This window comes from Xyrauchen texanus, chromosome 9 (assembly GCF_025860055.1).
Source record: "Xyrauchen texanus isolate HMW12.3.18 chromosome 9, RBS_HiC_50CHRs, whole genome shotgun sequence".
Taxonomy (NCBI): Eukaryota; Metazoa; Chordata; class Actinopteri; order Cypriniformes; family Catostomidae; genus Xyrauchen; species Xyrauchen texanus.
In genome coordinates this window covers 38,274,595-38,300,898 of record NC_068284.1, presented here as the reverse complement: position 1 = coordinate 38,300,898, position 26,304 = coordinate 38,274,595, and the positions used below count along the sequence as shown (strand labels likewise).

Sequence of the window (26,304 nt, the reverse complement as noted above, 5' to 3'; positions counted from 1 at the left end):
CATACACGTGCAATTCAGCGGGGACAGGTATATCGATCGTAACCTCTGTAAAGACAGAAAAGTACTTTATAAACTGGCATAATACATTTACCTAATGCGTTCACATGCACATACTGTATATTACAAACAGTAAAACAGATGATTCATCGTTACTCGTTCCTTACGTTAAAATGCTACCGCATCTTTTACAAAATTGTCTGCCTCTGAATCATAATAATACAACATCCCTGTTTTGTCCTTGATTCTCCATGGCTGTTCCACAATTTTTTCTTCATCGTCCACCAGTTTGCTGTTGCTGTTATGAAAACTCTGTGATGAAATGCCCGCAGAAAGAAGGCACTATTATGCGCATGTGCGCTGACTTGAAAAGTTATTTTTTTTCATGTCATGGCCACACCCTCAGATATCCCCTGTGAGCGTCGCTGTACTGAAACCCCTGTACTTTAATGAATGCCAGTCGCTCTGAGGCACCTTTTGCAGGCTTTGTTGGTCGTGGTTCTCTGATTGACGAAGCTTTCTCTGCTGGACCATGGGTAATGTAGTTGTTTAACAGGAATTCCACTATCAAAATATTTTTAAACAATGAAGTTGAAAAAACATGGACTGATGGCTTCAACAATCTATGACGAACATCGGAGCTCGTGGTAAGTCTGTCTTAAAAGGTTTATAAGTTATTGTTGAAAATAAATTAGTTTATGGAAAATAATTATGGGATTTTTACTTCCGGAACCAGACTGTTATTGGCATGATTTATTGTATTGTTTGAATACGATATTGTCAAAGCATCATTAAACACAATAAAAGCAGTGGCATAAAACTAAAATAAAAAAAATAAAAACATAAACTTAAATGTAAATAAGTTTAATAAATGCTTACCACTCTCAGTTTCAGGTTATTGTTCTGTAGCTTTAATAACAAAGCTTTACATTTTATAAGGCCAAAAAATTAGTTACATTGTATTCACAAGCATACACATTTCCATACATGTGCACACAATTTGAAAGAATAAAACAAAACTAATCACTGTTTCACTATTTACATGAATAAATATAAATCTCTCTCGTTACTATCATAATCGTTAATGGAGCTGCTTCACAAAGCGTTAAAAAGCATAGAAACTAAATTAATTGTTTTATTAATATTTATCTTAAAAGTAGGCTATATCAGAGATAAACGTCAACTAGTGTTGAGCGTAAGAGACTTTTATTTTGTAAAGTGTGACTTATGAACAGGAAGTCTGAGCCTAAAGTGCTGTCAGTCAGTCAGTCGCAGCCAGCACTTTTTATTTTTATATTTTTTACGTGTCATTAAAAGTTCACGCTGGGTCGGTCGGGCTCTTCTTGGAGACAATGTCCACGGTGATTCCTCGTATCGAGCAGCTTTCATCTAGAGTGGTGCGTATTCTGGGCTGTAACCCGGGACCCATGACACTGCAGGGCACCAACACATACTTGGTCGGGACTGGCAAAAGGTGGTACAACACTCAAGACATTCATTCTGTCATGGTGGAACGTATTTATTTTATTGAAACATCACAGCATGTACATCAAGTCATTCGCCACGCACACCTTATTTATTGAACGTAGCAAGTGTGTTTGAGACTCACGTGCATGTGTATCAGTCTTGTCTCTGTGTGTTAGGCGAGTGTTAATTGATGCAGGTGAGCCCGCGATACCAGAGTACATTGCCAATCTGCGCGAGGTACTGAAGCAGCACGAGACATCTATACAGCACATTCTGATAACACACTGGCATTATGACCACACTGGAGGAGTACAGGACATACTCTCAAACGTTCACGCAGGTGAGACATGAGAGTAAAAGTGTTGACTCTTTTTGTGTAATGAGTCCAATAGATCCAAGCAAACCATTTGTTGTTTAATAATTTCTCTTTTAATATCCTTTCTGTTCTCTTCAGTCACATATTTATCAAAAACAACAAAACAAACATTTAATTATATTCACACATAGCATGGATGCTGTTAAGAAGCCATTTGACCAAACAAACACTACTGTCAAAGTCCCTGCCACAGGTCTTAAAGAGACAGTACCATTTTAGGACTTGTAAATACTTGTTAAAAGTACAAATTAGGCATGTAAACAACAAACATGTAGCTACTGTATATGCAATGTAATACATGCAGTTTCAATAAATAATTATTGATGTAGCTACTGTATATATGCAATGTAATATATGCAATTTCAATACATAATTATTGATGTAGGCCTAATACATGGACTACATAAAAAAAAAGCTAAAATGTCACCAAAATTATGAAAAACTAATGATAATATAAAAGGTGTCAAATTGATACTGTATGTCCGTAATTTAACAAGTCAGAAGGTTCCCTGTATAATGAGAAAAAAGCTAAATTATATTAAAACTGACCCAAATTAAATGATATTAAAAGCTATATCAAATCATGGTATCATGGTGTATCGTGATATATCGAATTGTTACCTGTATTGCAATACGTATCATATCGTGAGTTGGCTGGTGATGTCCAGCCCTAATGTACTGGCAGATGGAATAATGATAATTCACCATTGTCGCACAGAAATTCAATGAGATATAGTAGCCTTTTGTAAGAATATAGTACTCTTTTGTCTTGTAATAAACAAAGAAGTATAGAGCTTGTAATAGTAAACTTAAATAGAAATGAGAATCATAAAAATATCATTTATGGAAGCGCAAAAAACAAAAAAATATGACTATTACATATCTCAGGTCTTTAATGGCCTTATTAGGGCTTTCGCGATTATGAAATTTGGCTGATGATTAATTATCAAACAAGTAATTGTAATTAATTGTCGGTTTCAGGGCTCTTAAAATTTTGATTATTAATTGTCATACAAATTGTCATGCTTTTGTTATGTGTGCTTCATAAACCTTAAGTAATTTATTAATATTTAACTTTTACATTATTTCCTTTAAGGCTTTAAAAATGTATGAATTATTTTAAAAATAATATTTTGAATATCAAAATATTTCAAATATCTAAAAATAGGCCTATCTGTCTCTCTTTTTGGTCAACTTTAGCCTTGGTCCATTTTACAATTACACTGTTGTTGTTGTTGTTGTTGTTGTTGTTGTTGGAACCCAGGCAACCTGAATAGCTATATTCTATTCTGTTATGCAATAATAAAATGTTTGTCCAAAATTCTTTGCTTTCACAAATAATTTTAAGGCTCTCTAATTAAACCCACAAGTCCTTATTTCACATGAAGACAGATCTTGAGATTCTGTGTTTTGTTTTTTTCATTGTCGTCCTACAGGGTGTCACTGTGTGTCATTAACACTGCGTGTATGAACCCACAGCAACAAATAACATTTGCCATTACATGATCATTAAATTAAAGGGAAACTGGAGCACTTTTCGTTCACTAGTCAAGTTCAAGTCCGTTTCATAAGTGGTTTCTCTTTACACACTCTTCCGGAGCTGCACGGTGCGGTCCACAGTGTAGCTGAGGCAGTCGGAGACACTCGCGTTCATTCCCTTATTTGGACTTGATTGGAATTTAATGTGCACAATAATCGCTGTTATCTCAAATACCATTATTATAGGCCTAGACCTTATACATTTTGGTAATTAAAGGTTCATTGAGTAATTTTTCCATATTTAAAATGTTTTTAAAAAGTTAAATGTAATAGTAATGTTGAAATGTATGTATGGATTCATAACCACTCCTTTGAGATGAACTGTTCAGTCATAACCATATAAGAGCTGTTTTATTATAAATGGGACAGAGTACCCTCATGGGGGCTGCGATGTAAGCATCGCATGACCATCTGAATACTATTCACTTAAGCCCAATAACTGCCCTGTTATTGAACACTTTCATTCAGGGAATAAATTAATCCTGGCTTACTGTGCATAGTGAATTTCTGCTATGGCATTGGTAACTGAACACTCCTGTGTTTGAATGATGCAGCATCCAGGCCACTTGGTGTCAGTGTATGCCAATGTAATCCACCTCCACATACTTCAGTTACAGAGTGCACCTTTAAACAGTTATGATATATATATATATATATATATATATATATATATATATATATAGATAGATATATAGATAGATAGATAGATAGATAGATAGATATTAAAAAAAATTGTTTTGCCTTTTTCCCCTCCACTATTCAGTAGAGAAAGGTTGAGGAATACTAAAATGTGTGGGAATAACTCCAAAAAAATGAATGTGGAACAGGGGATGGAATGAGGTCTCGGGTCACAAAAGACCTGAGGTATGCTTTAAAGGGTTAAAATAAGATAAATAAGTAATTTAAATAAATAGTTCACCTGAAAATTTAAATTCTCTCATTATTCACGTACCCTGATGACATCCCAGATGTGCACAAATTAAGATTTTCTGGCAGGAAGCACTTTTTTTAAAGTTAATAACATTTTAATTTTCAATTTATTTTTTACACAAATTTATCGAATTGCTTCAGAAGACGTTAATTGATAAACCGGAGTCATGTGTATTACTTTATTGCTTCCTAAATGTGACTTTTGGACCGTCAAATTGCTGGCACCTGTGTATGTCCATTATAAGGATCTGACAGAGCTCTATCTTCTTCTAAAAATCTTAATTTGTGATCTGCTGAAAAACGACAGGCTTACACATCTAGGGTGGCATCAGGGTAAGTGAACAATGAGAGAATTTTCATTTTTGGGTGAACTATACCTTTAAACTTGTGTGTATTTTACACAGATGCTGACCTGACGGTAAGTAAGCTTCCCCGATCTCCTCCACAAGAAGAAGGTATTGGAGAGGAGAAGAAGAAATATTCATATCTCAGTGATGGTGATGTGATAAAGACAGAAGGGGCAACGTTACGGTAAACACATGCACATTCTATACATTATTGCATTGATTAATGTTATATGCTCATATTTATAGAATAACAACAAAACAGAACTGAACAGAATATAATTTGTATTAATTCACATCTTGGCCTTTAAAAGGCTGTTTTAGGCCTGAGCCTTTATGCATAAGGCATATTAGTGTGTATATTTTTAAATGTATTTTTTTTTTTACTGGCTAAACTAGTTTGTTTTTGATATTGTGTGTTTAGGGTGTTGTTTACTCCCGGTCATACAGATGATCACATGGCATTATTACTGGAGGAAGAGCAAGCCGTGTTTTCAGGTGACTGTATTCTGGGAGAGGGAACTGCTGTGTTTGAGGACCTCCATGATTACATGAAGTCACTGCAGAAGCTACTCCACGTGAAGGCTGATTTAATATATCCAGGCGAGTGCATGTTGCTGTTTTTTTATATATATATATATATATATATATATATATATATATATATATATATAAAATGTTGCATTATGTTTTCAGTGATACTTAAGGATGTGTGTGCATGTGTCAGGTCATGGGCCAGTTGTCCAGAATGCCGGCTCTAAGATCTGTGAGTACATAACTCACCGGAATGCAAGAGAACAGCAGATCCTACAGGTGCTACAGGAGAACAGTGGAACTGTGTTCACATCCAGCCAACTGGTTAAAGTGGTTTACAAGGTTAAGCCCTTTTATTACTGATCTCAGTTCAGCCTATTCATGATACCTTTTTAATTAGACTGAACTCAAAGACTTTTTAGTGTACAAAGGATGTTGATATCTGTGTTAAACCTACAGGGATGCAAACTACTAATTGTTTCCCCCCAAAATATGCATTAGGCGATCTTGTTTTTTGCCATTGCAGGAGACTCCTGAACATCTACACAGAGCAGCAGAGGTTAACTTGCTGCACCATTTAAAGAAACTCTACAAGGAAGGAAAGATTTGCTTTGGTATGTGTGCATGCAGGTGTTTATGTATGTCTGTGCACAGGTGTGCTTTCATATGTATGTTCTTTTGTTCATTTTAACTGGCCCACATTTCAGGGCTCGTACTCAGAGTTAACAGTATTTTTGTTTGCTTGCAGCTGAAGACTCAAGTGGAAAAAAGTGGAAGAGTAATTTGTGATTTTTACCCAGAGCACATATCACCATCAGTGTTTAAAAAAAGGTTCACACAGGACTTTGGTGATGTTTATTTTGTTTTGTGGATGTTTATTTTTTTCGTGGAAACACTTGCTCATAATATTAATCTACATACAGCGGTGTCATCATTTAATCATTAAAACTGGATGAACACATTTCCACTTTAAGAAATGTATTTGTTGCCTGTTATATATTTCAGGATAATCATTAAACCTACTTTCTAAAGTCCCTTGTAGACCTATTTTGTTCAAATAACATATATATAATTCATTAAATTTATTTAAACACTCTTTCACTTCATCTGCATACTTTGTCAAGTACACAGCACAATCTTTGTTTTTGAAGGCATTAGCAAACTGCAAATCAAACACATTATGTGCTAATTAGTGTGGGACGCACATAGACCTCAACACTTGACACACACCAGTAATGGTGACAATCAACAAACATTATTAAGTAAAAAGATGAGCTCTGAATATCATTACACAACTATTAACTAACAGTGATGACAAAAACAACAGCACAGATAAAGTCTGCAAACAATAAGCCTATAACACTAACCATAAATATATATTCATACTGCAATGCATGCTGGGATCTGGTAAATCAGCAACATTATTCAATATTAAATAGTGTTTAGACATATTTGTTAAGCTATTTGGGACGACATTTAGGGGGTATTGTTTGTCTAACATGCATTTCTCAGTATCGAAGATTTACGGTTAAATGATGCGGTGTTAACTGACACCCACTTTAGCTGATTCAACAAATGTTTTTGAGTTAATTTGGCAAATACACTTGTTAATTCAACTTAATTATACAAATTGATTGAACTCAGAAATTCCAGTTTAATGAGAGAAATTAAAATGATCCACTTAACTCAAAACACTTACGTAATGGAGATTTATGTTTATTGAACTTAATTTATTTATGTTAAAACAACATGAGGGATAACAAACAGTGTGATGCCCAGTGGCTTAACTAATGTTAACAAATGGAACCTTATTGTAAAGTGCTACCAATTAATACCAATTAAAAAAGTCTTAAGCCTTTTTCATATCGTTGTTGTCTGAAAAGTGGAATTATTTTATTTGTTGCCATCAGTGAACAGTGTTGTGTGGAGTGGTGGTGGTGTAATGGTCTAAACCACATAACTGGTAAACTGGTAATCAGAAGGACGCTGGTTCGATCCCCACAACCACCACCATTGTGTCCTTGAGCAAGGCACTTAACTCCAGGTTGCTCCGGGGGGATTGTCCCTGTAAGAAGGGCTCTGTAAGTCGCTTTGGATAAAAGTGTCTGCCAAATACATAAATGTAAATGTGTTGTTTCATATAGACTGGGCTGGCATGGGTTCATTATGGAAATCTATTGCAAAATTGAAAATGATAAGCAACACAGTTAAATACATTTGTCACCAATTTTGAGAGAATCATTACAACCCCTGGCAAAAATTATGGAATCACCACACTTTGAGGATGTTCACCCAGATTTCTTACCTCGTAGCAAATAAACAAATCACAGATATGACACAAAAAGGCTTCGTGAAACATCCCTCAAACAAATTAAATTACATTATTTTAAGTAATGGCATATTTGTTTCCAGATCAATTAGAGGAAAAAATTATGGAATTATCTACAAAATCACAATTAGTAATGTATTGCTCCTCTGGCTTTTATGACGGCCTGAATTCTTTGAGGCATGGATTTCACTAATGAAAAATAATATTCTCCATCAAGCTGGTTCCATCTTTCTCGAATAGCGGTTGACAGATCAGCTTTGCAGTATAGACCCTTATCATGGACCAATTTTTTTTTCAATTGGGTTGAGATCCGGACAGTTTGCTGGCCATGTTATTGAGATGACATGCCTTTCCTGGTGAAAGGATTTAACACTCTTTGCTCTGTGGCAAGATGCAATATCATCCTGAAAAATGACTTCTTCACCAAACCTATTTTCTATCGATGGAATGAGAAAAGTGTCCTTAATTTCAATTGAACACATGTGCATTGAATGTTGAGGTAATGATGGCCATCTCCCCTGGTCCTTTTCCTGACATGCAACCCCATATCATAAATGACTGGGGAAATTGTTTTGTTTTCTTCAGGCTGTCATCTTTATATGTTTCATTAGAACGGCACCAGACATCAACATTTCCAGCATCATCACCTTGTGCAGATTCATGATTCATCACTGTATATCACTTTCATTCACACTCCATGATTGCTTCTCTTTAGCCCATTGTAGCCTTGTTTTCTTCTTTTTAGATGTTAGTGCTGGTTTTCGTTTGGCTTTTCTATATGGAAATCCCATTTCAATCAGCCGATTTCTTACAGTTCTGTCACAAATATTGACTCCTGTTTCCACCCATTTGTTTTCATTTGTTTTGTTGTTCATATTCTATTTTCAAGGCATATTGCTTTGAGTTTTATATCCTGACGCTTTGACGTCTTTGGTCTACCCAAATGTTTTCATATTATAACCTTGCTCATTTGTTTATACTTGCACCAAATTTTAAACAAAGCTGACTGGGAACAACCAACTGCTTCCATGTTGGATTTCCTTCTTGAAGGAGTTGTATAATCCTTTCCATTGTTTCAACTGACAACTCTCTTGTTGGGACATGTTTCCATTCAATTAGCGAAGTCCAACAGCTCGTTAAGGTCTAAGCACTCTTTTAATTGCAGACTATTTTGCATTTTTAGATTTGTGCCGGTATTTGTTTTAGAAATGCAAATTACAAGGTGATTCCATCATTTTTTCCTCAACATTGAGTGATTACATAATTTTTTTCTCTACTTGATCTGTGGGAAAAAATATGCCATTAATCAAAATAATGTAATTTAATTTGTTTGAGGGATGTTTTACGAAGCCTGGTTGTTCAGCTATTAAACAAAAACAAAACCAATATTAAATTGTGTTTGCTACGAAGTAAAAAGGCTGGTGAACAATCTTTAACTGTGGTGATTTCATAATTTTTGCCAGGAATTGTATTTGCACACATAGCATAGGCAAAACGACTTAAAATACGCACTCCCTTTTCTCTCACAGAGGGAAACCATGAACCGGAAGTTAACGTTTATTTACATGCTCCTGCTGCGGAGCTCACCAATGCGCTTGGAGGCGATACCGCTTTTACCGTGAATAACGGACAGGGCTCCCGTCCGCCGTCCAAGGGCAAGGATATTTGAAACACGACGAGGATCCACCCCGATGGTGTGTCTGATTATCGCACGGAGAACTGCGCGCAGAGGGAGACGATCGATTACCGTTTAACTGCGCAAGATGGGATTAATCGGTGTTATTAATCTCTCGCAGATAACGGGACAGAATGCTCGTGTGTGATGCGGCCGAGCGCGAAAGCTGCGCCGCTGCAGTACCCGCGCAGAGGCGCGTGAGCGCTCGGCGGCAGGTCGGCGATTCTTACTCATTCAACGTGTTGTTTTAGTAAATATGTGTCAAATGGGAATTGAAATTGTGCTGTAAACAAACAGGGCGCGTTTACGTATGTTTTATGAAACATATCTGTGGATACGTATCTATAAATGTGTTTTTGTTTCGATAAAATCACGGAGCCGGCGCAGAATAATTGCGTCTAAATCGCGATTATTACTACGGGTCAGGACAGCCGGAGATTCAGCACTAACACTTGTTTTTTATTTAGACATTATCTATATAAACGAAGTGGGTATTACAGTAACATAGGTAAGCTGTTGCTGGTTTATCTAAAAGTCTGTCATGTTGGTGTGTCAGTCACCGTATTTGCGCTAAAAACAGGAGCTCGCGCTGCCCGTCAGGATGGCCTCCGGTGCTGGTGGGGACGCTGGGGGAGGGGACCATGCACCCGTTAAACCGCTCCCGTGCTTGTGTGAGGAATCTACTCAGGGATTGAAATCTCAGAGCCTCCCTGTGCTCAGCGGTAGTCAGGCTCCGGAGCAGGAGGCGGATCAGACATTACTCTCTGCCCCGCACAGCTCACCCCATTGCGGATCCCCAGTTCGTGATTCGGAGGGTCGCGGCGGTTCTGCGCTCTTGGCGTTCCGGCTGCCGATCAGACGCTATGTGGACGGGATCCTGGCCGACTCACGCTGCTTCCTGTTCTGCATGTGTTACCTCACATTTATTCAGTCACTGATGGTGTCCGGATATCTCAGCAGTGTCATCACTACAATAGGTAATTTACCTTACAACTGACCCGCATTTACAGCACCTCTCAGATTATTTACCTCATCTCAATCTCCTGTACTCTCAATCTCATCTCTTATTTCCTTTTTATTAAAGGGATAGTTCACCTCAATCTCCTGTACTCTCAATCTCATCTCTTATTTCCTTCTTATTAAAGGGATAGTTCACCCAAAAATATAAATTCTCATCATTCACTCACCCTCATGCCATCCCAGATGTGTTTGACTTACTTTCATCTGCGGAACACAGAGATTTTTAGAAGAATATTTCAGCTCTGTAGGTCCCTACAATGCTAGTGAATGGTGACCAGACCTTTCAAGCTCCAAAAATCACATAAAGGAAGCATAAAAGTAATCCATATGACCTCAGTGGTTAAATTCATGTATTCAGAAGCGATTATATAATAGATGTGGGTAAGAAACAGATCAAAATGTAAGCCCTTTTAAATCGTAATTTTCACATATATATTCTAAAAGTGAAAGTGGTTATTTATATTTAAAAGAAAATGACTTAAATGTTTATCTGTTTCTCACCCAAAGTGATTGCATCGCTTTAGAATACATGGATTAAATCACTGGGGTCATATGGATAACTTTTATGCTGCCTTTATGTGCTTTTTGGAGCTTCAAAGTTCTTGCCACCATTCACTTGCATTGTATGGACAAACAGAGCTGAAATATTCTTCAAAAAATCTTTCTTTGTGTTCAGCAGAAGAAATAAAGTCGTACACATCTGGGATGGCATGAAAGTGAGTAAATGATGAGTGAACTTAAATTTTTTGTTGCAAAATTCACTGATATTTATAGAACTAGATCATTAGCGCAACAGTAAACTACCAGCAGGAGGAGAAGCCACAGGAAGTGTTCAAGCGGCCATCTTGGTGTGCTCCAACTGTCATAGAGCCTCAATGACTGCTGATAATGCTGCCTTTTCACCGTATCCAACCTCTGGAGACTGTAGTCGCGTTTCACCCTTTATTGACAATAATGGTTAATGTTTAATTTGCTTGTTTTGGATTATGTTAGTTAAAGTCGGCATTAAATGGAAGTTGCGTCCTGAAATGGAAGTTGCGACCGACTTCCCTATTGTGATGTATTTCCTATCGAACAAGAAACAAATGTAGGGTAGGGAATAGGATCAATAACATGCATTTAGAAATAGATAGTGTGAAATTTCATTTCATGCCAACTTTAAGAGGGAAACGATATAAGCAATCGCGATGTCAGCGCATTCACTTGTCCTTATAAGTGCAGCACTACGATCATCAAGGGACATGGCAATATGCTCCACAAGTTGTACTGGAAGTAGGAAAAGCAGTAATGTCCTTGTTTTATGGTGACAACACATCCTTTTTCCTCAGAGGGTTCTTAAAACGTCAGACTGGTATTTCGAAATCGCCTAAAATGCCCGGGATTTGCCTGTTTTCCTATTGAAGTTCTCTCTTTAGTCATACATAGATACAGTTGAAGTCAGAAGTTTACATACACCTTAGCCAAATACATTTAAATTCAGTTTTTCACAATGTTCTGACATTAAATCGTAGAAAACATTCCCTGTCTTAGGTCAGTTAGGATCATTATTTTAAGAATGTGAAATGTCAGAGTAATAGTAGAGAGAATTATTTATTTCAGCTTTTATTTATTTCATCACATTCCCAGTGGGTCAGAAGTTTACAATCTCTTTGTTAGTATTTGGTTGTAATTTGCCTTTAAATTGTTAAAAATAATTGTCAAATATTTTGGGTAGCCTTCCACAAGCTTCTCACAATAAGTTGCTGGAATTTTGGCCCATTCCTCCAGACAGAACTGGTGTAACTGAGTCAGATTTGTAGGCTTCCTTGCTCACACTCGCTTGTTCAGTTCTGCCCACAAATCTTTTATCAGATTGAGGTCAGGGCTTTGTGATGGCCACTCAATACCATGACTTTAAAATGACCTTAAGCCATTTTGCCACAACTTTGGAGGTAAGCTTGGGGTCATTGTCCATTTGGAAGACCCGTTTACGAGCAAGCTTTACCTTCCTGGCTGATGTCTTGAGATGTTGCTTCAATATATCCACATCATTTTCCTTCCACATGATGCCATTGATTTTGTGAAGGGCACCAGTCCCTCCTGCAGCAAAACACCCCTCAACATATGCTGCCACCCCCATGCTTCACGGTTGGGATGGTGTTCTTCGGCTTGCAAGCCTCACCCCTTTTCCTCCAAACATAACGATGGTCATTATGGCCAAACAGTTCCATTTATGTTACATAAGACCAGAGGACATTTCTCCAAAAAGTAAGATCTTTGTCCCCATATGCACTTGAAAACTGTAGTCTGGCTTTTTTATGGTGGTTTTGGAGCAATGGCTTCTTCCTTGCTGAGCTGCCTTTCAGGTTATGTCGATATAGGACTAATTTTACTGTGGATGTAGATACTTGCCTACCTGTTTCCTCCAGCATCTTCACAAGGTCCTTTGCTGTTGTTCTGGGATTGATTTGCACTTTTTGCACCAAACTACATTCATCTCAAGGAGACCGAATGCATCTCCTTCCTGAGCAGGATTTGTACAGATGAACATGGTACCTTCAGGTGTTTGGAAATTACTCCCAAGGATGAACCAGACTTGTGGCGGTCCACAGTTTTTTTTTTTCTGAGGTCTTGGCTGATTTCTTTTGATTTTCCCATGATGTCAAGCAAAGTCGCACTGAGTTTGTAGGTAGGCCTTAAAATAAATCCACAGGTACACCTCCAATTCAGTACACCTCACATCAGAAGCTAATTGTCTTGACATTATTTTCTGGAATTTTCCAAGCTGCTTTAAGGCACAGTTAACTTAGTGTTTGTAAACTTTTGACCCACTGGAATTGTGATGTAGTTGATTAAAAGTGAAACAATCTGTAAATATTTGTTGGAGAAATTACTCGTGTCATGCACAAAGTAGATGTTCTAAATGATGTCCTAAACTATAGTTTGCTAATATGAAATCTGGAGTGGTTAAAAAATGTGTTTTAATGACTTCAACCTAAGTGGATGTAAACTTCTGACACTTCAATGTTGTAAATATATATTTATGAAACTTCTCTTTGTATCTTACCTCCGTTTCATTGAACTTGTTTACATTCAGCTGATCTGTTCACCACTGAAGTTTGTCAAAGGTACAGTATATGTTTGATACATAATTCGCTCTGGCTTTCAAGCAACAATTTCCATACATTTATATGATGTTTGCGTTGTAGCGATGTTCAGGCAGATTTTAGAAATACAAATCTGTGTTTAAATGGCCTGTGTTAAGTCACTGAAATTAGATAATTTTCTATTAAGTCAATAGGCAGAATGGAATGTTTGGGCATAGCAATATGGCGGTGCAGTGGCTTCACTGTTCTGACATCATCAGCAATCCAGTTTTTATATATATATATATATATATATATATATATATATATATATGTATATATATATATATATATATGTGTATATATGAGTGGCACAATCCCTTTAACATTTCAATCTCATTCTATGACGTCATGGAAGTCTTACATGAATATTGTCTCTGACTAAATGTGCCCTGTGTTTTCCAGAAAAACGCTACAGTCTTCGGAGCTCAGAGTCGGGATTGCTGGTCAGCTGTTTTGACATTGGTAGCCTCCTCGTTGTGGTGTTCATCAGCTACTTTGGTGGACGCAGTCAGAGGCCACGCTGGCTGGCTGTAGGGGGTGTATTTATTGCAGTGGGTGCCGCCCTCTTCTCCCTACCTCACTTCATATCTCCACCCTATCAGCTGGAGGAGCTGAACAGTACGATAGGGGGTGAGGGGCTCTGTGCCAGTGGGAACAGCAGTGGACAGGAGAAGCCAGTGCTGTCCAGGTGCCAACGGGACCGAGAGGAGAGTGAACATGCCCTTTATGTGGCTCTGTTCATATGTGCTCAGATCCTAGTTGGAATGGGGTCGACTCCCATATACACACTTGGACCAACGTACCTGGATGACAATGTGAAGAAAGAGAATGCATCACTGTACCTTGGTGAGACAGTTTGGGGTTTCATTTGAGTGAAATATGTGTGTTAGTTGCTGACTGGTTGGGGTTTTTAAGGGTTGATGCAGATATTTAGATGGCTGGTGGTAATATACAGTAATTAGAGGTGGACTGATTGTGGATTTTGCCAATACCGATAACTAAGATTGTGGAAATGCGGACTTAACCGATTAATCGGCCGATAGTTTTTAAGATCGATTGTGTCTTTCCTTAATATGACGGGCACAGACATTGAGGCTACAAGAGTCCAAAATGAATATAATGCCAAAAAAACAACATTTCTGCCAAATTTCAAATAGAAATATTGTAATTTAGAGCATTTATTTGCAGAAATTGAAAACTGGTCAAAATAACAAAAATATGGAGTGTTTTTAGACCTTGTATAATGCAAAGAAAACAAGTTTATATTCATTTTTTAAACAACAAAGTACAAATGTTTTAACTCAGGAAGAGTTCAGAAATCAATATTTGGTGATTTTCAATCCCAGCTTTCATGCGTCTTGGCATGCTCTCTACCAGCCTTTCACATTGCTGTTGGGTGACTTTATGCCACTCCTGGTGCATAGATTCAAGCAGCTCGGCTTTGTCTGATGGCTTGTGGTCATCCATCTTCCTCTTGATCATATTCCAGAGGTTTTCAATGATGTTCAGGTCTTAAGATTAGGCTAGCCATGACAGGGTCTTGATCCGGAGGTCCTCCATCCACACCTTGATTGACCTGGCTGTGTGGCATGGAGCAATGACCTGAGTCCAGAGTTGGGGAACATTGTCAGAGCAGAAGAAAGCAAGTTTACTCCCGGGATAACCTTGTATGTGGCTTGATTCATGCATCCTTCAAAAAGACAAATCCGTCCTATTCCAGCCTTGCTGAAGCACCCCCTGATCATCACAGCTGGTTGTCTAATGGTTAGATGGAGACCTGGAGAGGCCTTCAAACCACAGTGTCTCGCACCCACTGTGAAATTTGGTGGAGGATCGTTGATGATCTGGGTGTGCCAGGAGTGTCATAGTCACCCAACAGCAATGTTAAAGGCTGGTAGAGATTGTGCCAAGACGCATGAAAGCTGTAATTGAAAATCAAGGTTATTCCACCAATGAATGATTTCTGAACTCTTCCGAAGTTAAAACACTCGTATAGTGTTTTTTAACAAATATGAACTTGTTTTCTTTGCGTTATTTGAGGTCTAAAAAAACTACATATTTTTGTTATTTTACCAGCTTGACCATTTTCTGCAAATAAATGCTCTAAATGACAATATTTTTATTTGGGAGAAATGTTTTCAGTAACACTTTATTAATCGGTCAAGTTGGAAATTCAGATAATCTAAAAAATACAAAAATATGGGCCTATTTATATCAGTTGACCATAAGTTTGTGTGTGAATTTGGGTGTGTGAATTTTTGGACATCAGTTTTTAATCTGCAGGTTATTTTTTGCCCTCTGTAACTAGGGTATTCTGTCATGCAAAGTCTGTTATTGTCTCTTACTTAAGTAAGTTCTGTATTCTCTTTCTTTGTGTGTAGCTATCATGTATGTAATGGGAGCACTTGGACCAGCTGCTGGCTATCTGCTGGGAGGGATACTGATCGGATTCTACGTTGAACCCGGTACCAATGTCAACATTGACCAGAATGACCCACGTTTTGTTGGAAACTGGTGAGAACATCTTTCTCATTTAACACACACTTAAAGGAATATTCCTACAATTTATGCTCTATCAACAGCATTTGGTTGATTACCACAAAACAATATTTCAAATCGTCTGACCTTTTCTTAAAAAAACAAAAGCAAAAACTGAGTTTACAAAGAGGCTCTTACATAGTAATAGTAATTTTAGGGTTTGTTTACATTACATCATCATGGCAACAAAGTTGAAAAATTGCCTAAAAATTTACACAAAGTATTTGTAAGCAATTTTATCACACAAATCCTGTTAACATGCGTATAGTTTACATCTTGTGGCTATACTTTTGAAACGGTAAGTATTTTAACATTTATGAATTGGCCCCCATTCACTTTTACTGTATGTGCCTCACTGGAACCCAGATTTTTGCTTTTTTTAAAGAAAAGGAGGGGTAGGTCAAAATTGATTTTTGTGGAAATCAACATTATGCCACAAATGCTGTTGATTGAGCTTAACTTAATTTCCTTCAAGCGTAGTTAACCGCACTATTACTCTCTCTGTCTCTATCTTTCTCAGGTGGAGTGGGTTTCTCTTGTGTGCTGTGGCAATGTTGTTGGTGATCTTCCCCATGTTCTCCTTTCCTAAAAAACTTCCACCACGCCACAAGAAAAGTAAGAGGCATGTGAAAAAGAGTCCAGGCGACGTTTCCAGTGATGACGAAATGATAAAAGAAAAGAGCCAGGCTGTCTCGTCCTCTATGGGTTTTGGCAAAAACTTCAAAGGTAAAACATAATATCAAAACTTTGCAATAATTTAGGCAGTGGCTTAAAACAAAAAAAAAATCCATGTCAGAGCCATGTCCAAGCAGTAAACATAGTGAGCTGTGGTGCTCATACAGGCAACGTGAGTTTGAATCTGGCTCCTGTCCTGATACTGAATGAATAAAAATGGGACATCGTTATTTGTTTATTAAGTGCAGAAGGCTTCAAGTTGTCGTTCACAATTAATTATAAATCTGTTTCTCTCTCTATCTTTATATCTCCAGATCTGCCAAAAGCAGCAGGGCGAATTTTGAGTAATGTGACGTTTTTGTTTGTGAGTTTGTCATATACGGCAGAATGCGCCATCGTCACGGCCTTCATCACTTTCATTCCCAAATTTATTGAGTCTCAATTTGGCGTTCCAGCATCTAGCGCCAGTATATACACAGGTACACGCGTACACACACAGTGACACAGTTTTCCATTTGATCATAGCACCCAGTGTGGGTGTGGAGATTTATGTGTTTATTAAATGCATCTTTGTGTGTGTAGGTCTGATTATTGTACCCAGTGCAGGTGTGGGTATATTTTTGGGTGGGTTCATCATCAAGAAGCTGAAACTGGGCGCAAGAGAAGCAGCGAAGCTGGCCATGATCTGCAGTGGCGTTTCCCTGCTCTGCTTTTCCACACTCTTCATCGTCGGCTGTGAGAGCATTAACCTCGGCGGAATCAATATCCCTTACACCACGGGGTAATGGAGAAAAAAACCCATACACTTACACGCATCACCAGCAGTAATCACTCCCCAGCAAACATGAGCTGCACTGAATGATGTTCGATCTGCATTCTGCAGGCCCACGCTGACTCTGTCTCACCGTAACCTTACCGGAAGCTGTAATGTCAACTGTGGATGCAGGATCCATGAGTATGCACCTGTCTGTGGCTCTGATGGCATTACATACTTTAATCCATGCCTGGCTGGCTGCAGCAACATCGCCAACCACACCTCAGGAGTAAGTCATTTTACATATCTGTCCACAGATGCCCTTCTGTACCTTCACATTGTAAAAGTTATAAATTAAGTTATAAAATAGTTATAAATGTCAGTAGTAGGGCTCTCAATTGAGTCTGCTGATGTACTGTAGTACAATTCATTATTTAAAAATGTAATACAAAATAACTCTGGTAATCACATCTGACCTGCATGTAAATTCCTACCATTGAAGTAAAGCATGTATTTGCAAGTGTGTTGTCAGCTCATCCCCAGCTGCAACGTGCATGGCCAAACCTCATTTAACCCTTTAACGCTTAACTCTGGTCTTTAGTGATCTGGGCCCTCATTCCACCCCCTGTATATCATAAATTTTTTGTCAACATCTATTTAGTATTCCTTAAGATTTCTCTTCTGAATAGTGGAACAAAAAAAAAACACAAAATACCCCCACAAAAGTGTAAAAAAGAAAAAATATTGTAACTGCTTGATTACCAAAATTTTATTGGGTCATTAAAGACTTGAAGTATGTAATAGTGTTTTTTTTGTACTTCCATAAATCATATTTTTATTATTATTTCATTATTTATATGAGTTTACTTTTACAGATATATAAATATATGTATCTTTGTTTAATATAAGACAAATATTCTTACAAATTACTTTGATTTGACATTGATTTTCTGTGTGACTGGTGAATTTTCAGTATTCAATATGTGTGTACACAAACATATTATAAATGCTATTTGTTACTCAAGGTGGCGCTGATGTGTCTGTGACTGACTTGATTTTCATTTGACATTGCTATTTGATGAAAAAGCGAAGCGGAAGTAAACTATAGCAAGTGTAACACATGTCATTGGATTGTACTACTGAAATGATGTAAATTGTGTCTATTTAAACTCAAAAAGTGCCTTAGAAAATATAAATATGTAGATTATGTGTTATGTGTAGCTCAATATGTGTTTGACAGCCAGTTGCGTCTAATGAAATTTCAGTGTGGATGTAATGAATCCTGTTCTATATTTCTTGCATCATCTCTTTGATATATGAAAAATAAAACATCAAAATATATCAGATTCTATTATTTTCTAACTCTCTTGAAGATGTTTTGACAATTTGACACTATCTGAGCATTTTGTTGATCCATTTGCGATAGATATACGTGCTGGGTTGCTAAAAACCAGAGCAAGCAGCATAGAATGAATAAAGAGCCAGTTTGACAAATTCGATTGCAAAATGGCTTGCTGAGGACAGTGATAGAATTAAGTTCAATGATATGGAAATTAAACCTAATGTATTGACTCTTAATTGCTCTTTTTGCATTCTCTATTCAACACTCATCTGCCACAATAATGTAATGGCTGTGAATTGCATTCATTTGGGGGCTTTTCTCTGCAAATATTGCAATCATTTATGATTAATTAGATTTTTTTAGTCAGCATATCATGTCATTAATTTGATTACATTTTAAATCTGTTGACAGCCATACAAATTACAAAGTTGAAAGATGAAAATGGTGTGTGAATAACACGTGTGTCTTTCTCCCTCTCAGATCAGAAACTATTCGGACTGTGCGTGTGTTCAAAGCAGACAGGTGATCACACCATCAGGAGGGAACCACGAGCTTCAGGTTGTGATCGTTAAGACATACCTGAACGAGAACGGTTATGCACTGGCAGGAAAGTGTGAACGCACCTGCGGAACACTCATCACCTTCCTCATCTTTCTCTTCATCGTCACTCTCATAACTGCCTGCGCTCAGCCGTCCGTCATTATCGTTACGCTCAGGTCTGCCTCTCTCCTCGCTCATAGCAATTATCTCTGTTTTGCTCTTGTTCTCACCCCTCTCTCTTTTTTCTGTGTAGGTCAGTAGAGGAGGAGGACAGACCATTTGCTTTGGGAATGCAGTTCGTTCTTCTCAGGACTCTTGGTAGGTTGGGCTGGAGGGGAAAAAAATGATTCACAGATGCATCGATATTCTCTCTGAAACTATTCTACATTGATGAACAAAAATGTTGAATCGTAATTTTAGATTAAGTATTAACAAATATGTTTATTGATAAAGCATATGTAGGACAAAACATATACATAGGCACCATGTGGTGTGCTATATAGAGCCTTCTGCATATATACTGTACACCACAAAAAGGTGCAAATAAACATACATTGGAGCCCTCAGTTTAATAAACAAGGCACAATAAGTTAAAAACCAACTAGCATTTTGTCATGATCTCATCATTTAAAGGAATATTTCATCCAAAACCAAAAATGTTCTCATATTTTTTTTTCTAGTAGTAGTTTTTCTTCAGCAGAACACAAATTAAGATTTTTTTGGAAGAATATATGAGCTCTGTAGGTTCATAAAATGCAAGTGAATGGGTGCCAAATTTTGAAGCACAAAAAAGCACATATAGCCATAATAATCAACACCACTTTTACATTTCACAAGGTTAATTTTATACTCTTGATGCAACGAAACACTTGACAGCACCAGTTAGCAGTGCAGTTTCTAAACTGTGATAGAGACCCCACACACACACACACACACACACAAATACACATCAAACTAAATGTTTTTGTTGCGGGCTCATGGATGTGCACCCAACAGCACCGCTGCTGAAAAAAGTCCTAGGGGAAACACTGCATTGGATTAATTAACGTCTTCTGAGGCAAAATGCTAGATGTGTGTAAGGAAAAAATCTATATTTAAAACAATTTTTACAAAAAAGATTCAGGAGGGTTGAGGTCAAGCAACCTCTCGTGTGACGTAAGCCCGTTTTCAAGTTTGCGCGAGAACTGGCGTGTGAAATACGACAAAAAATATGGAAGCACAGTGTTGTTTACAACAGAGGAGCATAGTTACTCATACATAGATGCCATCAACTGCGGTGCCATCTTGGAACTGTCAACAAGGAGAGCTGTTTGAATTGGTATGAATACAAGTGAATGGAGAAGATGCCTCAGACTGAAATCCTTGCTCAGATCGCTGCACAAACTTCTTTTGTGTGGAAACAGTATCGTGATCCATAGGAACAGCTGGTAAAAAGGTATCTACATATGAATATCTATGCAGAGGAGGCTTACGCACTTGTCACGCGAAAGCTAGTTTGAACTCCACCCTCATCAACGAGCTGGCCGGAGGCAAACATTTTTAATTAAAAAAAAGTTTAAAATATTGATCTATTTCTTATTTATAATGTTTTGCTTCAGAAGGAAATAATTAATCTACTGGAGTCGTGTGCATTACTTTTATGATGGCTATATGTGCCTTTTTGAGCTTCAAAAATTTGCCACCCATTCATTTGCATTTTATGGAGCCACAGAGCTGAGATATTCTTCTAAAAATCTTTATTTGTGTTCTGCTGAAGAAAGAAAGTCATCCACATCTGGGATGGGATGAGGGTGACTAATGGGAGATTTTCAGTTTTGGGTGAACTATTCTTTTAAGGGAACGCAACGCAATGAATGTGTTTTCCACTCTTGTATAAGGTGCATGACACCACAACACACTTTGTAATCAGCATTTGTGGCAGCATAACTGTATTTACACAGAAATCACAGATAATGTTTTTGTAAATGCAATTACTCCCTGAATTGAAATTGGTCCGATTGTCAGGATTTTACAGAATTCACCATTTTTATTTTATTTTTTGTCTGTAACTGTCATCTACTACTAAATTGAATTAGTCAACTCTGCAGTTTGTGGAAATGTAAATATTTTTCTTTTTTTATCTCTTCAGCCTACATCCCCACTCCCATCTACTTTGGAGCTGTGATTGACACCACCTGTATGCTTTGGCAGCAAGATTGTGGTTTCCATGGATCTTGCTGGGAGTATGATGTCACTTCCCTACGGTTTGTTTACTTTGGGCTTGCAGCGAGCCTCAAGTTCCTGGGTTTCCTCTTCATCTTCCTCACTTGGTATTCGCTGAAGCGGCTTGAGGAGCAGACACATGCACACACGCGCACACACACTCTTTCTTCGCTGGACATGGTGAGCCACCTCATCTGCCACGCTGGAGGTCACAAAGGCCACGCCCGCACACGCTCCTGTCCTGTCTTCCTGCCTCGCCTACCTGAATACTCCCACGCTGCCATGCCAACTGGGAATGCCCTTAGCCGTGGTAACAGTTGCCCTGGCAATGGCCTAAAAGCAATAACTCCACCCATACGGTCACTTGAAAAAGTGGCAGTGTAAGACAAGTGGATGCATGCGCGCACACACAAACATTTACATATACACTTAAATTCTTTCATTTACAAGCATGTAAACTCATACATCATACAGTTATGAGGGAAGAGTGTAAATGCAAACACACACCACACTGCTTATAGCCATTGCTGGTGCCTTTTTTTAAACACACACATTAACGCAGTAAGTTCGTAAAGCACTGATTAATAATAGAAGACTTTTTTTGACACAATACCTCAGCAGGACAAATACCTCTGATTATTGTCATACATTGTACAAATACAAACACACTCTCAAACACACTTAACATAGTCATCTCCCCATACTGTTATTTTGCTGTTTGTGCATATACTCGTCTGCTCAACTCTTCTTCTATACAGCAGATTGATATATTTACTTGTTTACCTCATTGATTCATCCTTTTGGTTGCGATGGGAAAGAGACTGCAAATTTTACTATGCAAATTTTTCCCTAGCTCTAACACCCCCCAGATCATATAAGCTCCTCCCAAACTGTGAACTCTCATAGCACTGGCTCCACCTAAAACATATTAGTCCCTCCCAATGAATGACCCCTCCCATAGCATTGGCTCCAACTAAACCATACTAGTCCCTTTCACATTATAACTCCTACCATAGCACTGGCTCCATCAAAACCACATTAGCCCCTCCCACAGCATGAAACTCCCTTATTTTTCAGCTGTTTTCATTTATGCTGCTTAGAACTTTTAGATTAGTCTGAAAGTGAGTTTGCAACAGTCAGTGCAACACAAACATCTGTTAAAATAACCGTCATTGGTGTCCTTTTTGTCATAATCAGTGTTGGGTAAGCTGCTTAAAAATTGTAATCCACTTCAAATTACTAATACATTTCTCTAAAATTGTTATCAGATTACTAATTACTTCAATGACAAAATAATAAAATTAAGTTACTTTCTAGAACACTTTTCTTCTCAACAAATTCAAAATAATCTCTATATTTCTTGTTCATTGTTACACACAAGACATCCATGCACTCAGCACCTCACATTTCTCCTTCACAATGACTTGTTACGGGCCATAATTCATGTATTCTACATAAATTATATATTAGGAATAAGCATAACCCTTTAATGTACTTAAAAGTAATTGAAATTTGATTACAATCATTTAAAATGTATTGGATTACATTACTTTTATTTAAAATGAAATAAGATTACAGTAACTAATTACTTTAATTGGATTAGACCCAACACTGGTCATAATACTTGTGCATCATATCAATATTCAAAATGTTCTCTTTCCTTGGTCATGATTGCATCTGATTTTAGTGGTCAACAATCACCTCTGTAAATGACATACACACACATACACTAATAGAAGACATGTCATCTCAAGTACACCCACATCACATATACTCTGAAAAAACCCTCTCACATCTCTCTAGATGGTGTCCTGTTAGCGCTGAGCCAGTATTAGTGGTGTTGTTAATAACACAATTACCGCTGTGAGCAGAAATCAGCTTCAGTCCTGATCACTGCAGGACTTCTGTAAAAAAAACATTGCAGAATTCACATGAATACTGAGTAACTGCTGAAGAAAGAGTATGTTGGATTTTCCCCTCCTGCTCCTGTTACTATGCTCTGTTTGCAAACAAGACACATTTAATAAAATTATTTATATGTAGGTACTTTAAAGTACTTGAAGTTTTGTTTAAGCAGAGGTAAAACTAGAGTAATTCGTTATAAAATTTTTTGGTTTACATGTATAAATAAATGAATGAATTGTGTCAATAAACAGTTATGAAATAAATCAGATTTTGGTGTTTTTATGGAATCCATGCTGAAACATGGTAAGTTTCAGTAAATGGAAGTGTTTTTGGTAGAATATAATGCTGCTTTGTGTGGGTGAGAAAAAGATATTAAGACTTTTTTTTTTTTACCATAAATATTCAATTTCACATTTGGATTCACTGGAGTCGTGGATTACGCTGATGTGCCCTTTATTCGATTTTTGGAGCTTCAAAGTTCTGGTCATGATTCACTTACACTGTATGAACCTATAGAGATTATATATTCTTAAAATCTTTGTGTTCTGCAGAAGAAAGAAAGTCATACATATCTGGAATGGCATGAGGGTGAGTAAATGATGAATTTTCATTTTGAGGTGAACTATCCCTTAAAATCAATGGTCCTCATCATACCAGTCCAATGTGGTTCCTCCCCTCAGTAGATGGCACAGTGGTACACACGTGTTCGATCCTTCCGCGTGCTCAGTGGAGGAGTTGCGTATCACACCGCTAAGGTACGACAATTGCATAGTTCTTGTTGCTTTCAGATATTTACTTGTAGATATAGTTTCCAAGTATGTTTTAATTTCAGTTTTAAATAGTTGAAACACAGATTTTCAGTCCATTTAACTTCATGTATGTAATAACGATCCAAATTAATAACTACATCTCTTTGAAATACTACATTGTCATCGTTATCAATTGAGATACACTTTAACGTATCGGTTACCTAACGTAACCTCGGTTCTCTCTAGATGAGGGAACGAGTATTGCGTAAGCTAGCTTACGCTACGGGAAAGATTCATCTTTTCTGAGATATTGAAGCCAAAAAATTATCCTTAATTTTTGTATCCATTGTCAACGCAGTGCGGCAGCTGCAGACCTTGAGCGGGCTAGCTAGCGAGCTCATAGGTTGCTCTGCGGCAACTGCTGCAGCCTATAGACGAGCTTGGGCGAACTCGCATCCAATGAGAGGCGTCCGGCGCTCACTGCATCAAAGCCCGCCAAAAGGGCGTGACTAGAGTGCATATAAGCGTAGTTCGTAGGCTGGAACCCTGGTTTTCATTGACTGAAGCGAAAAGTCGCTCGTGGCGCGAAGCACGGCCGGCTACGCAATACTCGTTCCCTCATCTAGAGAGAACCGAGGTTACGTTAGGTAACCGATACGTTCTCTTCACGAGAGGTTCTCTCGTATTGCGTAAGCTAGCTTACGCTCACGGGAACCCATTGTCAACGCCGTGCGCGTCAAGCATCCACTGTATAAGCCCCAGGGAATTAAGGGGGACCCGGGGAGCCCTTATGAGTGGGGAAATAATATTTGGCCGGCAAGAATGCGGGTCATTGATTGTGTAATACATAAGCACATAGTAGGGCCGGGAGCGACAGAGCGGCGGTGCCGGTCTGTGTGGAATGTGTCCCATCAGTGCAGCTCACCAGGGGAGCTGTAGCGTATTAAACCGCTAGTAGTTTTGCCTGCAGAGCGGGCACTTCCATATTGTAAAATCTGACAAAGGTGGAGGGGAAGTCCATCCCGCTGCCACACATATGTCGTGAATGGAAATTCCGCTGGACCATGCCCACGAGGATGCCATGCCTCTAGTGGAGTGAGCCCTAATGCCCAACGGGCATGGCAGGTCTTTTGACGCGTATGCAGCAGCAATAGCGTCCACTATCCATCTAGATAGTGTCTGTTTCGAGGCGGCGAGACCTTTGGTGCGCCCTCGAGCGAAACGAAAGCTGCTCGGAGCGTCTGAAAGCAGCGGAGCGTGCAGTATACAATCTCAGTGCTCTGACCGGGCAAAGGAGATTGGCGTCGCGTTCGCTATCCGGTGCTGGCAGCGCCGATAGGGAAATGACCTGTGCTCTGAAAGGAGTACCGATCACCTTGGGAACATAGCCGTGTCTAGGCTTTAAAATGACCTTGGAGTCACTTGGTCCAAACTCAAGACACGCAGCGCTGACAGACAGCGCGTGAAGGTCTCCCACACGTTTGACTGATGACAGGGCAGTCAGAAAAACGGTTTTGAGTGAAAGGTATTTCAAATCCACGGATTGAAGTGGTTCGAAAGGGGGCTTTCATAGTTTCGAGAACTATAGAAAGATCCCAGATAGGAACCGATGGGGCGCGGGGGTTCATCCTTCTAGCTCCCCTGAGGAAGCGGATGACCAGCTCGTTTTACCCCATGACTGGCCGTGCAGGGGTTCAGCGAACGCCGCAGCGGCCGCCACATACACTTTGAGCGTGGATGGGGATCTGCCCTCATCCAGCAGCTCTTGTAGAAATACGAGCAGCGACGACACCCCACATGTCCGTGGGTCCAGGTCTCTGTCGGTGCACCATTTTGAGAACACAGACCATTTTGACGCATAGAGTCTTCTCGTGGAAGGGGCTCTAGCGTGTATGATGGTGTTTATTACTCCTTCTGGCAGAGCGACGGGTAGTCGTTGATCACCCACGCATGCAGCGCCCAGCGCTCTGGGTGGGGATGCCAGATTGTGCTGCGAGCTTGAGAGAGGAGATCTGCTCTCACTGGGATGGGCCACGGCGCTGTCAGTGACAGCTGCGTAAGCTCCGGGAACCATGTCTGATTCTCCCAACGCGGGGCTATGAGGAGCACCGAGTGACGCGTTTCCCTGATCCTCTGCATTACCTGTGGCAATAGCGAGGCGGGAGGGAAGGCGTAAAGCGGGCGTCTGGGCCAGTCCTGGGCCAGCGCGTCCTCGCTTTCGAGAAAAATACTGGGCAGTGAGAGTTCTCTTTGGACGCAA

The 26,304-nt window shown here is 38.8% G+C and overlaps 2 protein-coding genes across 2 annotated transcripts; both read left to right on the top strand.

The window, feature by feature from the left end:
- Positions 1–1,231: 1,231 nt before the first annotated feature.
- lactb2 (lactamase, beta 2) lies at positions 1,232–6,517 on the top strand. Its single transcript, XM_052134503.1, has 7 exons — positions 1,232–1,471; positions 1,641–1,804; positions 4,714–4,840; positions 5,078–5,256; positions 5,381–5,529; positions 5,714–5,801; positions 5,936–6,517. The coding sequence occupies exons 1-7, from the start codon at positions 1,350–1,352 to the stop codon at positions 5,974–5,976; spliced, it is 870 nt and encodes a 289-aa protein (XP_051990463.1). The 5' UTR covers positions 1,232–1,349; the 3' UTR covers positions 5,977–6,517.
- A 2,572-nt stretch (positions 6,518–9,089) lies between these two features.
- Positions 9,090–23,539, top strand: LOC127649825 (solute carrier organic anion transporter family member 5A1-like). The gene is made up of 10 exons (XM_052135096.1): positions 9,090–10,168; positions 13,742–14,185; positions 15,721–15,853; positions 16,398–16,603; positions 16,867–17,031; positions 17,135–17,333; positions 17,436–17,595; positions 19,129–19,364; positions 19,442–19,506; positions 21,317–23,539. The coding sequence occupies exons 1-10, from the start codon at positions 9,793–9,795 to the stop codon at positions 21,772–21,774; spliced, it is 2,442 nt and encodes an 813-aa protein (XP_051991056.1). The 5' UTR covers positions 9,090–9,792; the 3' UTR covers positions 21,775–23,539.
- Positions 23,540–26,304: the final 2,765 nt, after the last annotated feature.

Bases quoted from the DNA above. Each gene is read 5' to 3' on its own strand.
- lactb2 (XM_052134503.1), top strand. From the start codon at position 1,350: ATGTCCACGGTGATTCCTCGTATCGAGCAGCTTTCATCTAGAGTGGTG. The intron at 4,841-5,077 runs GTAAACACATGC...TTGTGTGTTTAG, and splicing joins ACAGAAGGGGCAACGTTACG to GGTGTTGTTTACTCCCGGTC. The intron at 5,530-5,713 runs GTTAAGCCCTTT...TTGCCATTGCAG, and splicing joins TGGTTAAAGTGGTTTACAAG to GAGACTCCTGAACATCTACA.
- LOC127649825 (XM_052135096.1), top strand. From the start codon at position 9,793: ATGGCCTCCGGTGCTGGTGGGGACGCTGGGGGAGGGGACCATGCACCC. The intron at 16,604-16,866 runs GTAAAACATAAT...TTATATCTCCAG, and splicing joins TTTTGGCAAAAACTTCAAAG to ATCTGCCAAAAGCAGCAGGG. The intron at 17,596-19,128 runs GTAAGTCATTTT...TCTCCCTCTCAG, and splicing joins TCGCCAACCACACCTCAGGA to ATCAGAAACTATTCGGACTG.